At 67.0% G+C, this 15,868-nt stretch overlaps 1 protein-coding gene across 1 annotated transcript in view; it reads left to right on the top strand.

Moving 5' to 3' along the window:
* The window catches only part of BAHCC1 (BAH domain and coiled-coil containing 1), a 54,361-nt gene extending 40,858 nt beyond the window's left edge, over positions 1-13,503 (top strand). Inside the window, exons 11-27 of the mRNA XM_045569686.1 lie at positions 363-565; positions 709-845; positions 1,373-1,501; positions 3,960-4,083; positions 4,682-4,970; positions 5,634-5,810; positions 5,901-6,190; positions 6,350-6,457; positions 6,528-6,681; positions 6,768-6,882; positions 6,965-7,040; positions 7,142-7,250; positions 7,819-7,938; positions 8,077-8,253; positions 8,395-9,566; positions 10,219-10,455; positions 10,991-13,503. Of these exons, the coding sequence (XP_045425642.1) occupies positions 363-565; positions 709-845; positions 1,373-1,501; positions 3,960-4,083; positions 4,682-4,970; positions 5,634-5,810; positions 5,901-6,190; positions 6,350-6,457; positions 6,528-6,681; positions 6,768-6,882; positions 6,965-7,040; positions 7,142-7,250; positions 7,819-7,938; positions 8,077-8,253; positions 8,395-9,566; positions 10,219-10,455; positions 10,991-11,197 (3,824 nt within the window). The 3' untranslated portion in view covers positions 11,198-13,503. The remainder of the gene's footprint in view (positions 1-362; positions 566-708; positions 846-1,372; positions 1,502-3,959; positions 4,084-4,681; positions 4,971-5,633; positions 5,811-5,900; positions 6,191-6,349; positions 6,458-6,527; positions 6,682-6,767; positions 6,883-6,964; positions 7,041-7,141; positions 7,251-7,818; positions 7,939-8,076; positions 8,254-8,394; positions 9,567-10,218; positions 10,456-10,990) is intronic.
* The last annotated feature ends 2,365 nt before the right edge of the window (positions 13,504-15,868 follow it).

A 15,868-nucleotide genomic window follows, 5' to 3' on the forward strand; every position in this document is an offset into this window, starting at 1 on the left:
TCGGTCCAGGGCCGCTGTGCGAAGTGCGGGCACGCAGGCCTTGCTGCCGGAAGCTGTGCCCTGCGTCCCGCCTTACTTCCGTGCTCTGGGCTCCGCCTTGCTCTGCAGCGGGTGGGTCCTGCTGCAGGGGCGCGGGCCCTCCCAGCTGCCCGCCCTGTAGCCAAGGAGGATCCTCCCTGACCCGGAGCCAAGCGGGGCAGGGGGTGCCGGCCCGGTGCCCACCCGCCCTTCCCGAGGGCCTGACCCTTGTCTTTATTCCTCACGTCCTGGGGAGCCAGGCAGCCTCAGAGCGACTGCAAGAGCCTCTTGGAGGGGCCGTGTGCCCCCCTGCAGCCACACTGACTCTCCCATCCCCCCAGCAGAGGAGGAGGAGGATGTGCTGGCCTTCAACCTGCAGCACCTGGCCACACTGGCCACTGCCTGGTCCCTGGTGGAGGCCGCTGGCCTGGACATGCCCACCACCTCTGCACAGCCCGCCGCTGCCGAGCCCTGTGGTGGCCCCCGGCTCACACCCCGCATGCAGATCCTGCAGCGAAAGGACACCTGGGCCCCCAAGACCAAGCCTGTGAGTGGGGGTGTGGGTGGGGGTCCCGCTGCCCGCGTGGCCTGGAACGTGGCAGGGCAGGGGCCCCCGAGCACCCAGGCTGCCCCATTGGCCCCGTGCTGGGCCCTGGCCTGACTCGCAGGCCCCTGTGCCCTGCCCACCAGGTGTGCCCACTGAAGGCCGCCATCGACCGGCTGGACACGCAGGAGGTGGAGATGCGCATGCAGCTGGCGGAGCTGCAGCGGCGCTACAAGGAGAAGCAGCGGGAGCTGGCCCGCCTGCAGCGCAGGCACGACCACGAGTACGGCCGCGAGGGCTGGGGCCACGAGGGCTGGGGCCGCGGGAGGGCTGGGCCCGCAGCACCCGCACCTGCATCCCCCACGGGCTCTCACCCCAGCGCTGCCCACGGCCTGTGGGGAGGAGCTGGGGTCTCTCTGAGAGGCCCCCGAGGCAGGGGTACTCAGGAGACTTGAGGGGTGAGGCGTTCAGCCACCAGGGGTTCCTGTGGAGGAGCCAGGGCAGTGGCAGAAGGGGGCTGGGAGGCCAGAGCGGGAATTGGGGGCTTCTCTGGGAGCAGAGGAAGCCCCACAGTTGCAGCAGGGGCACGGACGCTCCCCTGAGCACTGTGAGGGTGGCCGGAAGTGGGAGGCAGGGAGGTGGGGCAGCTCCCGGGCTTGCCCTCTGCCTGCAGGGCCGAGCTCCCCAGGAGATGTCTTGGGAGCACCTGTCCCCACCCCCAGCCGCCCCCTGAGGGCAGTGTCCCCTGCTAGACCCTGTCAGGGAGCCAGGGTGGGCATAAGCCTCTGACTGCCCCTCTGTGGCCCCCAGGAGAGAGGAGAGCTCTCGGAGCCCTGCACGGCGGGGGCCTGGCCGGCCAAGGAAGCGCAAACACTCCAGCTCACTGCCCGCCCTGCGGCCTGGGGGCCAGCTCGCCAGGACTGATGGCAAGAAAGTCAAGTGAGTCCTGGATTCAGGGCCACCACGGGGTGCCATGGGTAGACTAGGGCTGGCCCAGGGGCGTGGAGGCCCGGGCACCAGGGTCTGGGCTCCTCTGTCCCGCCCAAGCTCCCTGGGCTGCCGGGGCCCGTCCCGCCTTCTCTGAAGGCCAGCACTCCCCTCCCGGACGCTGGGCTGTCGTGAGTGACAGTGGACACAGCCCTGCTCCAGGGCGGGTGCCGAGTCCGGGTCCCCTCCCTCAGCTGCACTCGGCACCACCCTGGACCCGTCTCCTCGGGAAGCCCCAGCCCCAGCGCTTGGCCACGCCAGCTCCACACACCTGGTGTGGCCGTGGCCATGGCATCACCCCCACCGGTGCCCCCGCCCGGCCCCCTTTGCGTGCGAGGCAGCGTTGCGTAAAAGCCTCTTTATCTGCGTGTATAAAGCCGTTGGTCACGCTGTGGCGCGGCCCGCGGCTGCCGGCGCGATGTTATTATCCATTACCCGCCCGGCGCAGTCGTTGGCGCACTCCCGGGCCTGGTATAATTGTCCTTCTAGGCTACAAATTGCCTCTCCCGGCAGGCCCATTTGCATAAATCCTCCGAGCTCCTCCAAACACGATTGGCGCGCGCGCGTGTGCGCTGCATCAATCCTGATGATTTGGTAATAATAGTTAAATCGGCACTAAATGGTTCCTTCAATTAAGACAGAGGCAAAAAATTAATCTCAGGGCTTTATGTCACAAAACATTAGCAAATGCAGAGAAGGTTACAGGGAGGAGGAGAGGGGCCGCTCGCGGGCTGTGGGCGACGGCGGGATTCACCATATGGCTCCCCCGCCCCGAGCTGTCTCTCTGCCCTGCCCAGGTGTCACCCAGCGTGGGTCCCCAGGGCTCTCTCCCTCTGAGAACCAGCCAGCACCGTGGGGGCTCCTGGGCAGCAGAGGGCCCCCGCAGGCAGGGTCTGGCGGGGGCTTGCTGGGGAGCCCTGCCTGGGAGGGTGTGGACCCAACTGTGCTTCCTGAGCCAGGCCGGCAGTGCTGCCCTGCCGTGCCCACCTGGCACACCCCCCAGCCTGGAAGCCACCTGCACCCCGACTCCGAGAAAGCAGGCCTCGGCTGGAAGGGCTCCTGCCTGGACAGGGATGGGTCTCTGGCCCACGCTCCTCCAGGCTGTGGGGCCCTGTGCTGTTGGCCAGCAGTGAGGCCCAAGGGACGGGCCTCCTACTCCACAGGAAGTGGGGGGCTGGGGCCCAGTGCACGGCTGCAGGACCCTGTGGTGGCTTCCTGCCTGGGCTCCTCTCTGGGCGGGAAGGTGAAAAGGGACGTCCAACCACACAAGGCCAGGGCGGGCCGGAGCTCTCAGTCTCCATCTGAGACTCGTTCTTGTGAACAGCCAGGGCTCTCTGCACATGTGGACGGGGGGTTGGGGAGGCACGAAGGTGAGAGGCCAGGCCCCCTAGCCCCTGTCTGGCAAAGGACAGGCAGATGAGCTTCCTAAGCCTCGGTTTCCCCATGAGAAATGAGGGTGGGAGGGGAAGGAAGTCGTGCACCTGGTACACGGGGGGGGGGGGGCGGGGGGGTGTTGCGGAGGGTGGGGCCCCTACACAGCATGGGGAGTGGGGTGCCCCCACCAGGCGGGAAGCCCAGGATGTAGGGGGATCAGGCAGGGCATGTTCTGGGGTGCTGCTGCTCGGCCTTGAGGGACAGCACACCCGTGGGGTGCAGGGAAACCGAGGCTCAGTCTCAGCCATTTCCCAGGCTCTGTCTGGGACATGGGGACACAGGGTGCCCTCTGTCGAGACCGTGTGGACAGCAGGGGATGGAGCTCCAAGAGGGCCTGAGCCTGGCAGTGGGGGCTCCCTGGGGCTGCCACCCCTCCCCTCCCCACCCCTCCCCACCGCGTGGCCTCGGGTTTGCCTGTCCTCTCCCCGGCCGTGGCAGGAATGTCAGGAGTGGCTCTGTTCTCATGGAACAGTCCAGTGTCCTCTTTGTTCCTGACTGTGGCGGCACCTGGCCTGCGAAGTCCTAACCCAGCCTCGCCGAGAGGCGCAGGCGTGACTCTCCCATTTCCCAGGTGGCAAGGCTGGGGCCACGGCTCCCCGACATGGGGCTACCTCCCAGGGAGCCAGGGCCCGCGCCCATCCCGCTGCCCGGCCTCTGGTCACCACCGCCATGACCGGAGCCTCCCGAGGGCGTCCCTTCCCAGCAGGGTGAAAGGATTGGGGTACACGAAACAGAAACGGCCCCGTTCCCAGCACAGCTGAGCAGGGGAGGCAGGGCTGGGGGCCTCGGGCTGCAGAGGGCCGGTGACCAGCAGGTGCCCAGCACCGGCTCGGCCCCCAGGGCAGGGCCCTCCAAGGGGTGGGACTCCCCTGGGCACACAGGCTGCAACCCTGTGACCCACCACGGGGACTGAGGTGCCACAGTGCCTGCCTCTGCCCTGCACCCACACTGACCCCCGCCCCACCCCACGCCCTAGGGCGGTGCGGACCAGCCTCAGTCGGCTGTGCGCGGAGCTGCGGGGAGCTGGTGGGGGCGAGCCCGCCCCGAAGCGCAGCAGGCTGGAGAAGAGCGTCTACGCCGGCCTGCAGGCAGCCTCCCTGGTGAGTCCTCCCCACCCTCTGCGGACACCCGGCTGCGAGTCCCATTGCTCAGATGAGCAAACCAAGGCTCGTGAGCTTCCAGTACCCCACGGCAGGTGGAGCCCCTGCACCCACGGGTGTGACCAGGGGCTGACTCTTCAGCACACCTGGCAGGCAGGTCCCAGTTGGCTGGCCCTCCACCTGCTGCACTCCCTCCTTGGCTCTGCCCTGCCAGTGGTTGCATTCTCAGCAGAACGACTCTTAGGGGGCCGGGGCCCTGCCTCCTCGGAGACAGCTCTGAACACAGGCTCCCCGGGGCCATCACCTTGCTTGTCCCCCAGGTCAGAGGCTGGTCCTTCTGTCCAGGATGGCTGCTCCTGTCCCTCCTCTTTTAGGAAAGCATACAGCCGGTCACAGCCCGTCCCCATGGCGCACATGCTCCCTTGTGGGTGGGCAGTGAGGGGCTGTGCAGCCAGGGACATTGGCCAGACGTCTGCTTCGCCCCTTTTGAGGGCAAGGCCCTTGGTGTCACCCCAGAGCCAGGCATTGGCAGAGCCGTCTGACGGGCAGGGGCCGGGCTGGGGGCCCCGAGAGTGCAGTCGTCACCTCCTGTCCACAGGAGAAGGCGCGATGCAAGAAGAGCAGCAGCCAGAGTGGGCTGGCGTCCTCAGTGGCCCACAAGGCAGCCCGGCTGAAGCCAAAGGTCAAGGGCAGGGGGCTGCCCACGGGCCTTGGCCCCTTCCCGCGGGCAGAGGTGAGCCCAGGGAGGCGCATCCGCAAGGAGCTATCCCGAGCCAAGAGCGCCAAGGCATCCAGGGCAGCCCGGCGCCCACAGCCCGAGGGTGATGGCAGCAGGGAGATGCCCAGATTCCCCGCACGGCCGGTGGTGGCCTCGTCCCATGAGGCAGGCAAGTTGTCCTGCAAGTGGCCCAGGGAGGACCTCCCCCAGGCAGGGCGGGGGAGGAGGGGAGGGTCTGGCGAGGGAGAACCCCTCTCGGGACAGCAGGGGTGGGGGGGTGGGGGGGTGCTGTCTGCGTGCTCTGCCCCCACTCAGGGCTTGGGGAGGAAGGAGGCCCCCGGTCGCATCCCGGAAAACGGTTAAAAATAGCCCTCCTGCTGCCTGCTCCAGCCACCGTGCACGCGGTGTCAGGCCAGGCCGGCCAGGCCGACCGAGGGGTCATCTGGCCCCGGCAAACACAGCCAGAAACAGGAGCCTGGAGAAGTGGACACTTCCTCCCCCAGCCCCCCGCCCCTTCCCGGGGGGTCTCAATGCCTGGGAAGGACAAAGGGCGCGGCTTCGGGCTGGGGGAGGCATCTGGGCCAGAGACAGCAGAGGCTGCCGGGTGGGCACCCGTTGCCCAGGGAGAGAGGAAGGTGCCCGCCCCACCCTGCCCAGGCGCCCTCAGCCTGAAGGCCGGGCCCAGCTCCTGCCGCCCCGCGGAGCAGCCGAGGGTGGCAGAGATGGGGCTCCACTCACAGCCCCCCTGACCCCCCTGTGGTGATCTGTGCCCCCACCCCATGACACACCGCGACTGCCCACGGTCAGGTGGACCCCTCTGCCTCTCTCCCAGGCAGTGGCTATGACAGCGAGGACTGCGGGGGTCTCTTGGGGGCAGAGGCACCACCCAGGGAGCCCGGGCTGCACTCGGGGCCCGGCATGGCCGTGCTGGGGCCCTCGCCCTCCTCCGTTGTCAAGATGGAGGCCAACCAGAAGGCCAAGAAGAAGAAGGAGAGGCAGGGCCTGCTCGGTAACCAGGGGGCGTGGGCAGCCCAGCTCAGCCTGGTGGGCGGGGGCTCCGGCAGCCAGGACCCCTGCAACAGAGCCCTCCCTCCCACAGGGGCCTGCCGCCTGTCCAGCTCCGAGGGCGAGGTGAAGATCAGGCGGCGGACGGTGAAGGAAAAAGCGGGCACCAAGCTGGATCGGGCGCCGGGGCGGAGGCCGCCAGGAGCACCAGGCAAGAAGAAGGCCAAGGGCGGCCTGCGGGCAGAGCCAGGGGCCACTCCGGGCAGGGACGCCCTCTTCAGCCCCTCCCGGGCCTTTGCCTGCCGCGAGGAGGGCAGCAAGCTGGCCAGCGAGCGCCTCAAGAGAGCCACGCGCAAGAGTACCATGCTGCAGCCGGTGCTGCGGGTGAGGCTGGGGGCTTGGGCCTCAAGGGGTGGGTGCCCTGGGAGAGAGGCCTTCCCGGCGGCACCCCACGCTCCTTCCCCGCATGCTGGCCCCGGGTCCTCCCTGCCCCTGCCTGCAGCCACCCTCACCTCGGCCCTTCTCTGCCCACCCCGTGCACAGCGGAAGAACGGGGCCCTGTCCATCGCCCTGGCCGCCCGCAACGCCAAGGCCATCCTGGGCAAGGGCCGGAAGCTGGGCAAGGTGAAGAACAAGAGGGTCCGCAAGCAGGTAGCATCCCCCACCCCGGGGCCGAGGGCCCAGCCCCGCCCCAGCCCCTCCTGACCCCTCTGGCCCCCAGGGCAAGGGCCGGGCCGTGAGCCGCCTGCTAGAGAGCTTCGCCGTGGAGGACGACTTCGACTTTGATGACAACAGCAGCTTCTCGGAGGAGGATGAGGAGGAGGAGGACGAGGAGGCCAGCGGCCCCCTGAGCGCAGAGCAGAGCGCAGCCCTGGGTGAGCAGAGTCCGGAGGGAGGGAGCGTCCGGTGGGGGTGGAGGGTGGGCCGGGCGGCCGCTGACGCTGACGCCTGGTGCCCGCAGCGCGCTCCTGCACCATCCACAAGGAGGACCTGCAGGACGGGCTGCCCGTGCTCATTGCCAAGGAGGACAGCCTGCTGTATGCGGGCAGCGTCAGGACCCTGCAGGCCCCCGACATGTGAGCCGGGTGAGGGGGCAGGTGGGGGCGGGGCCTGGTGGGCTGAGACCCGCGGGCCCCTCACACCACCCTGGTGCCCCAGCTACAGCATCGTCATCGAGGGCGAGAGGGGCAACCGGCAGAGGGTCTACTCGCTGGAGCAGCTGCTGCAGGAAGCGGTGAGGGTCCCGGCTGCCCCGGGGCAGGGCGGGGGGGCAGGCTCTGCCCACCCCGGACCAGACCCCACCTGCTCATGGGCACCACCCGTGGGTCCCTGCAGGTTCTCGATGTGCAGCCGCAGTCTAGCCGGTACCTCCCGCCCGGCACCCGCGTCTGCGCCTACTGGAGCCAGAAGTCCCGCTGTCTGTACCCAGGCAATGTGGTCCGAGGTACGTTGTACCCAAGGCCAGGGCTCGGGCAGGCGCCTCAGACCTGCAGAGTGCCAGGGGGCCCTGTCCCCACAGTCCTGCTTCCCAGGCCGGCCCCTCCCACCCCTCCCTGCCCTGGAGGCTGGAGCCGACAGAACCAGCTAGCTGTCTGCTTAGAGCAGGACAGCGGAATCGGCTCCCCGTTTGCCACGGGAAAGCGAGGGGCGCGTGGGGTGGGGCGAGTCGGGGCTCTGGCTGTGGGGCCAAGCAGAGAAGGACGGGCGGGACAGGGCCCCAGGACTGGGGTTGCCGAATCCACCCCAGGGGCACCAGCTCCCCTGGGGCGAAACCTCCTGGGCACGTGGGGTCCCGAGGCGGGGGTGGGGGCGAGGACCCCCAGGTGAATGGGCGGGAGGCACCTTCAGACACGACTTGGCGGGATGGGAGGCACTGAGTGGCTGCACGAGGCAGAGGAGGCCGTGGGCCCCCGGGGCTGCTGGGCAGCCGGGGCAGACGGTGCTCGGGGAGCAGGTCTGGGTGCGGCAGCCCCTCCTCCCTGGCCAGCTGTGTGCTCGGGTGCCGTCCGCAGGCAACTGTGCTGAGGAGGAGGACGACCTGGACTCCGTGGTGGTGGAGTTCGACGATGGGGACACAGGCCACATCGCCGTCTCCAACGTCAGGCTCCTGCCCCCAGACTTCAAGATCCAGTGTGAGCACCCCAGGACCCCCAGGGGGCCCCTCCTGCCTGGGCCTCCCCCTGGTCCAGACAGGCTCCCGAGAAGAGGGCGAGGGCTGGTGGTGGCCACACGGGCATGGCACTGAAGCCCCTCTGCCCACGTGTCCTCAGGCACAGAGCCGTCCCCAGCTCTGCTCGTGTCCACCAGCTGCCGGAGGACCAAGAAAGCCTCCAGCGAGGCCCCCCCACCCGGTGAAGCCACCGCCCCCAGCCTGTCCCCCAAAGCGCAAGACAGCTCCGAAACCTCAAAGACCCCTGGGAAGAAATCCATGAGCAAAGATAAAGCTGGTATTTGCAGGACTGCTGTGAGCCCGGGTCAGGGGAGGCACCGCCCAGGGCGTGGGGGGCCTGGCGGCACACGGGGAGGGGCGCATGGGGACAGCTTCGCGTGCCCCTCCGGAGCTGACCCTCCCTGGCCTCCCCACACAGGCAAAGCCGAACTCCTAACCTCAGGTGCCAAATCCCCCACGGGGGCCTCAGACCACTTCCTGGGCCGCCGGGGCAGCCCCCTGCTGAGCTGGTCCGCGGTGGCACAGACCAAGCGGAAGGCGGTGGCCACAGCCACGGCGGGCAAGGGGCCGGGGGTGTTGCAGAACCTCTTCCAGCTCAACGGCAGCGCCAAGAAGCTGCGGGCCCACGAGGCTCTGTTCCCCGTGCACAGCATGGCCGCGCCCGTGTTTGGCAACGGCTTCCGTGCCGACTCCTTCAGCAGCCTGGCCAGCTCCTACGCGCCCTTCGTGGGCGGGGCAGGGCCAGGCCTGCCCGGCGGAGCCCACAAGCTGCTGCGGGCCAAGAAGGCTGAGCGGGCGGAGGCCGAGAAGGGTGCACGGCGGCGGGCGGGCAGTGAGTTCCTGGTCAAGCTGGACCACGAGGGCGTGACGTCCCCCAAGAACAAGAACTGCAAGGCGCTGCTCATGGGGGACAAGGACTTCGGCCCCAAGCTGGGGCGGGCCCTGCCCAGCCCTAGCTATGCGCACCCGGCCCTGGTGGGCAAGGACAGGAAGGGGCGGGCGCCCGTCCACCCGCTGCCCATGGGGCTGGCGCTGCGCAAGTTCGCGGGCCAGGCCGAGTACCCACTCCCCTGCGACAGCGACTGCCACAGCTCCTACTCGGACGAGGACGAGGACGGGCCGGGGCTGGCGGCTGGCGTGCCCTCCCGCTTCCTCACCCGCCTGTCCGTGTCGTCGTCCTCGTCCGGCTCGTCCACCTCGTCCTCCTCGGGCTCCGTGTCCACCTCCAGCCTCTGCTCCTCGGACAACGAGGACTCGTCCTATAGCTCGGACGACGAGGACCCTGCCCTGCTGCTGCAGACCTGCCTCTCCCACCCCGTGCCCGCCCTCCTGGCCCAGCCCGAGGCCCTGCGCGCCAAGGGGGGGCCCCACACGCACGCCCAGCGCTGCTTCCTGTCCAGGGCGGCGGTGGCCACGGGCGCCGGCCCCAGCGGAGGCAAATCCAAGCTCAAGCGCAAGGAGGCCCTGAGCTTCTCCAAAGCCAAAGAGCTTTCCCGGAGGCAGCGGCTGCCCTCCGTGGAAAACCGGCCAAAGATCTCAGCCTTCCTGCCTGCCCGGCAGCTCTGGAAGTGGTCAGGGAACCCCACGCAGGTAGGTGGGCTTGTCTCCCCATAGGCAAGGGAGGCCCCGGCAGAGCTCCTGGTTTTGGGGGAGCCAGCCCTGCCCTGGCCCCGTTACCTGTCCCTCTCTCCTTCCGTTTTTTATTCCATTGCGAGTAAAAATTGTGGAAAACTCAGGGGAAGAGCAAACACTCTCCTACCATCCAGCACGTCCTCCGTGAGCACACGGTGGCTTTTGCACCAGGGCATGTGCCCCTTTGTCGGCACGTTGCGGCTTCACTTGGTGTCGCGTGAGCATCTTTCCACGCGGCTGGCCAGGAGGGCTGCCGAGGACCAGTGTGAACAACTGTGGTGGGCACCGCATGCCGGGTCCCTGCCGCCAGACTCAGTGTTCTTTAGCGTCAGTCTAGATGCCTTGACCCAGGTGCCGGGGACACCCAGGTGTGGCCCGTCCCCTCCGGGATCCGTGGCTGTGGGGCCTCCCTCCAACAGTGTGCTGTCATTTCTTGCCCTGGCGGATGCCCGGCACACACGCTTACCCATGACATAGGACACATGCCTGTGCCTTCGCACACACACAGATGCACATGCAGACACGCACTCGCAGGACACATCCTCCCCTGGCACCGCCTGTCCCAAGGCCGCTGGGCCCCTCATCGCCCTGCCCCATGTCTCCCCTGCAGCGGCGTGGCATGAAGGGGAAGGCCAGGAAGCTGTTCTACAAGGCCATTGTCCGGGGCAAGGAGACACTGCGTGTTGGGGACTGTGCCGTCTTCCTGTCGGCCGGGCGGCCCAACCTGCCCTACATTGGCCGCATCGAGAGCATGTGGGAGTCGTGGGGCAGCAACATGGTGGTGAAGGTCAAGTGGTTCTACCACCCCGAGGAGACCAAGCTGGGCAAGCGGCAGTGCGACGGCAAGGTGAGCGCGGCGCCGCATGGGCAGGCGTGGTGGGGCCAGTGGGCCGGGGCCACAGCCAAGGCGAGGGGAGCATCATCTGGAACAGCCTTCCCCGCCCGAGGTGCCACAGGCCCTGCCGGAGCCACACGGCCGTGCCTCCCTGGCACCCTGCAGCATGGGTGATGGCACCCGTGGGGGGCTGTGGCCACGGCAGCGCTTAGCCCCAGCGGGCCCAGCTCAGTCCTGGGATTTGTGGCAGCCCCTCCTGCCCCGTGGGCCCTCTGTTCCCGCCTCCCATGCCCACGCCAGGCAGGGCGCTCCCAGTGTGCCGTTCTTCCCCGAGGAGAAATCGCGTTTTCACACAGCTCAGAGGAGCCGTCTTTAGGGGAACAAGTATTTCCCCCGTTCTGACAGGCCCCGGGGTCCCCAGCACCAGCCCCCGCCTCGGTCAGCAGCTCCTGCAGTGGCCATGCCAGGGCAGGGGTCCTTTCCCCAGGCGGGGGTGGGGGCGGTGCGGGGGCCCAGCCCAGCTGCCGACTCCGCACCCCGCCTGCAGAACGCGCTGTACCAGTCGTGCCACGAGGACGAGAACGATGTGCAGACCATCTCCCACAAGTGCCAGGTGGTGGGGCGTGAGCAGTACGAGCAGATGGCCCGGAGCCGGAAGTGCCAGGACCGGCAGGACCTCTACTACCTGGCTGGCACCTACGACCCCACCACAGGGCGCCTGGTGACGGTCGACGGCGTGCCCATCCTGTGCTGAGCCCGCCTGGCATCCGGCGGCCTTTGGCACTGAGCGGTCAGGCCGAGCGCCAGGGGCGTCTGAGCAGATGCGCGAGCCTGCCAGGCAGGGTCCACGTCCCCTGTGATTTCCCTGGAAAGAGAGAGCTCCCGGCCGGCCGCAGAGCCCGGTCCCGTCCCACCTGCTGCAGAGGGTCGTGCTGTGCCCCTGCCGGGACCGCCGGCCTGCCCGCCGCACGCGCGGGCGCTCTGTTTTCCGCATCGGCAGTTCACGAGAGATTAGAATCCAAGCCATATTTCCCTAGTACCTCCGACCGTCTCCCACCAGGGAAAGCAGAAATCAGGTGTGTTGTCTATTTATTTCTCTATGTAAATATTGTATTTCTGCGGGGAAATTCTATGGAAGAAAGTGGAAAAGGATTTTCCCCCATCCGCGTGACGAGGGTGTGTGCGTGTGCGTGTGTGTAGGGACTGTGTTCGGGGGTTTCCTTCGGAAATGCACTGTTCTTGGCCTAGCTGAGTTCCGACTGGGGCATCTGTGACGACGAGGCAGCTCGGGGTGGGAGCAGAGGCCAAAGGCCACGGGAGGGTCAGGTGGGACCCTCGGGGGCACCCTCTAATCTCTTGGGGGGCTACTGTGTAAGGTGAAAGTCACACTCGAGTTTCCTTCCTGTCAATGCGTCCCTAGGAAAATAGTCCTGGGGGGTGAGGAGGGCCACAGCGGAGAAGGAGCTCCGGGCTCCAGGCGCAAACAGTACCAGTGCCCGGCCCGAGAGTGGCGGCGGCCACGTGCATCTTACCTCTGTTTAAAAAGAAACAAAGAAGAACAAGTATTTCAAAGTATTGATAAGAAAAAGTGACATTTTGATTTTATTTCCTGAATATTCCAATTTATATCTGATTTCCGTTTTCACGGCCAGTTAGTCCAAGGGGAAGGAGTCTAGGCTTCACCCGGACAGGGAGGGGGCCGGCCCCTCACCCACCTCTGCGCCTCCCTCCTGCCCTAACGCTGGGGAAGCAGGTGGGGCTATGAGCCCCTCCTCACCCTCCCGCCCCCACCGTCCTTTCCTCGGGGCAGCAGGTGATCTGGGAGTTCCACCGGATTCATCCTCACCTCCTCCCCAGTCACCTTCCCTGGTGCCCCAAAACCCCTGGCCAACCTCGCTGGCCTGCTCAGGGCTTGGGTGACAAGGCCAGGCCAGAGGTTCAGGACTGGGGGACAAGAAAATAAAAGGCCCTGCCGTCACCACCCACCCCGGCCTGGGCCCCAAGGAGGTTTCTGGGCGTTCTCTGTGGCCACTGGATGGCCTGTTGCAGTCGTGCCTGGGGCAGAGCCAGGGCCCCGCCTGCCCGCCTGTGCCCAGGTCCCGGCCCCCAGTGCAGGGAGCAGCCCTCGGGGCAGGAGAACTCGGCACCCTTCACCTCCTCCCTCAGCCGACAAGGACAGACAGGGCCGGCCGGACCGGACCTGCAGCCGCAGCCCCTCATTCTCAGAAAGGTGTCAGGGGCCCCTGCTCCCATGTCTGTCCGCGACAAGGCTCTCCCGGCCCCACAGGCAGCCGCTGCTCTGGGCTGAGCTCCGTGTGCGCCACAGCCAGGTCCCTCAAAAGAGGGGTTGTGGGGGCCCCACACCCCAACCCCGGGCCCTCTCAGCCCCCACTTCTTTCTCAGGCTGCCCAGGAACCCGCTCTCCTCCTTCGGGGCCTGTTTCTCCCGCCTGCTGCAGGCCCCCCGGGTGCCCCTCCAGGTGGCTCCACAGGACGCTCAAGGTGGGGGAGGGCTGCTTTGTGACGGGGACCCCCAGCTTTCCGGCCCCACCCCGAGTTTACCCTTTGTCTCGGCACGAGTGCAATATGTCGTTCCTGGTGGGTGTCGGGAAGATGGTCGCCAAGGCCCTGCCTGAGGCTTGGGAACCAGAAAGATGTCACAGGAAGAAAAGCGCGGCCAGGCACGAAGGCCCCTGGGACAGCTGAGATGCTGGAATGAGAATTAAGGCCACTTTACAACCCACAAGCCGAGGCGTGAGCGCCAGGGGAAGGCCCCTCTCTTGGCAGCCTCGTTCCTTGCCCCTTCTGCCGGGTCCCCTCTGCCCTTCCGTTTCTCTCCCCTCCCTCCTTGCTGTGTGTGTGCGCGAGTGGCGTGACCCTCCCTCTATCCGTGGTTAAACGTGGCAAAAGCACGATTCTTGTAAATGTGTAAACTAAGAGGATGGTTGGATTTTTTTTCAATGTAAACACTAAAAACAAAACAAACAAAAACACAAAGGTTTTATGAACAGCAAACTCTATGTAAAGGCGTTTTAGTATTAAATTTTTTATTGATAACTTGCTTAAGAATAAATATATGAACTATTGTACGGGTTTCCCATGGCCCAGAATCCTGACTGCCGAGTGCCAGGCGTGTGTCCCACAGTTACTGCCTGGCGAACCCCCGGCTCCGGGGGTCTCAGCCGAGATGTCCAAGTCCCAGAACCGGAGCTTCCGGGCCAGGCCTCCACACCCACCCCCTGCATCAGCCCATGAGGGGCCCTTCAGGGCACTGGGCCTGGGGCCAGGAGGGGACATAGAGCCAGAGTGGGTTTGGGGTGGCCTTAGGCTTGGAGCCCCCCCAGGATGAGGTCGCCTTTCCTGGTGGATCTCACCTGAGAGCCGGATGGGTCAACTGTCCAGGCTGAGCCAGTCCACGTGCCGGGGTGGGTGCCCCTGGAGGGGAACAGGGTGGGGTCAGCCTCCACAAGCACGGGGATGAGGGGCAGGGTGGTCCCCAGAGCCCACTTGAGTGCTATGGCCAGCAGGAATGCATGCTTCCGGACAGCAGCCACCACCCCTGCCCTGCCCTGCCCCCTGCCCCAAGGGAAGGCGTGACTGGATTCCGTGGCCGACAGCCGTGCAGGGCATGATGGGTAAACAGCCTGACTGCTCAGTGGGAGAGCGCAGCGCCCAGAGGCCCAGGGCCAGGGGTGTGTGTCGGGAATGGGGGTGCATTGCGGCCCCAGCTAGAGAGGGCCCACCCGTGAGGCTGCAGACCCAGAGGAAGCCTGCACTTGCCAGGGACGGGGAGCTCCTTGTTCCCCACCGCCTGACTCTGGGGAAGCTGCCGAGGTCGGCGCGCCCGCCCCCCTGGCCTCCTCTGAGCGCCTGGCGTCCGCTGTGCCTGAGGCCAGAACACCTTGCCCTGGATCCTGCAGCCCCTGGTCCGCAGCCCCTCTCTGCAGGTGAGTGGGGAGGAGGGCTTCCAGCCCGGCTGCCCAGAGGCCCGATGCCAAGGGCTGCGCCAGGAGGAGAGCGTGGCCCGATGGAAGCCTTGGGCGCCAGGCGGGCGCTGAGTGAAGGAGCCTGCTGGCCGGGGTTGCTGGCTGAGGGACCCTGTGTGGGTGACGGAGGAAGGACTGGGGTGCGGCCAGAGACCCCCTGTGGGCTTAGGAGACCCTGACTGCAGTTTCTGGCTGGGACAGAGCCCAGGACAGGGCAGGGCAGGGCAGGGAGGAAGCCCCAGCCAGGACTGGCTTCTCCACAGAGCAGGGCGCACCAGGAGGGCTGGCACACCCTGGGGCTGGCGGTGGAGGAGCAGCGGGGGCAGGAGGCCGAGGCTGGTGCTGGAGGGCGGCAGAGGCAGATCACTGGCCCCGTGAGCAGGGCGGCGGGCGCTCCTGAGGGCTCTGAGCGAAGGATCCGAGGCCAAACTGGGCACTCCCTCTGTGGCCTGGGGTCAGAGGGGACAGGCTGACACCAAGAGATAGCTCCAGGACCGGGTCGCAGGGGGCACAGGCCTGGGCAGGGCCTGGGTGGGGCTCAGGGCCGGAAACTGGCGGGAGGAGAGGGGCCTGGCTGAAGGGGGTGGCACTGGTGGGCCCAGGAATGTGGGCGGGCTGTGAGCCCAGGAGGCAGGTGGCCACTGGTGCCCAGCTGAGCAGGGGCTGCAGCAGGCCCTGGTGAGCCTCCCGCAGGGTCGGTCGGGAGGCAGGGCAGGAGCCTGGTCCGGCCCCCTCTTCCCAGTGTCCCCTCCCACCTCCCCACCTTATCTCAGGGTGGTCTCTGCCTTCCAGACCCTTCTGCCGCAGAACAGGGCCTGGGCCAGGTGGGGCCCTGGGAAGGAGTCAGTGGGGGCGGGCACAGCAGCGGCGCCCCGAGAGTTAAACGTGCACGGCTACACTTTGATCAAGACAAACGCGCCATTATGTGAGATGCTGAGCAAGATGAATGATGGCGGTGGGTGAGCAGGATCAATAAAAGTGATGTTTTATCATGTAGAAATGACAACCCGGCTGATCGCAATTCGTTTTTAATACCACAAACCAATTGGGGACCAGGGTGCTTTAATTGTCCAGCCCCAGCCCGGGCAAGGTTGCTGGGGGCTGGCCGGGCAGCATCTCCCGGTCGCAGCCGCCAGTCCCCAGCGAGTGGGGGGTGGGGCTGGGTGCAGGCTGAGGAACCGGACACAGGCGGTGCCCCCGGAGAATGACTTCAACAGCCCGTGGCAGGAACTTGGGGGTCTCGGCCTCCACACTGCCCCACTGCCCCCGATCCCACTGCCTTTGGAGTCCAGTGAGAGGCCAGCACCTCTCTCCTCTGAGAGCCAAAGGACTCAGCCTTGGGCCTTGTGTGCCCTTCCCCAGCACCCATGCCCCCTGGCCTGACAGCAGAGCAGAATCCACTTCCCCTACATTCAGCCTAGGGCCCTGCCTTGTCCCTGT

Source organism: Lemur catta, chromosome 15, assembly GCF_020740605.2.
Source record: "Lemur catta isolate mLemCat1 chromosome 15, mLemCat1.pri, whole genome shotgun sequence".
In the NCBI taxonomy this organism is placed as follows: domain Eukaryota; kingdom Metazoa; phylum Chordata; class Mammalia; order Primates; family Lemuridae; genus Lemur; species Lemur catta.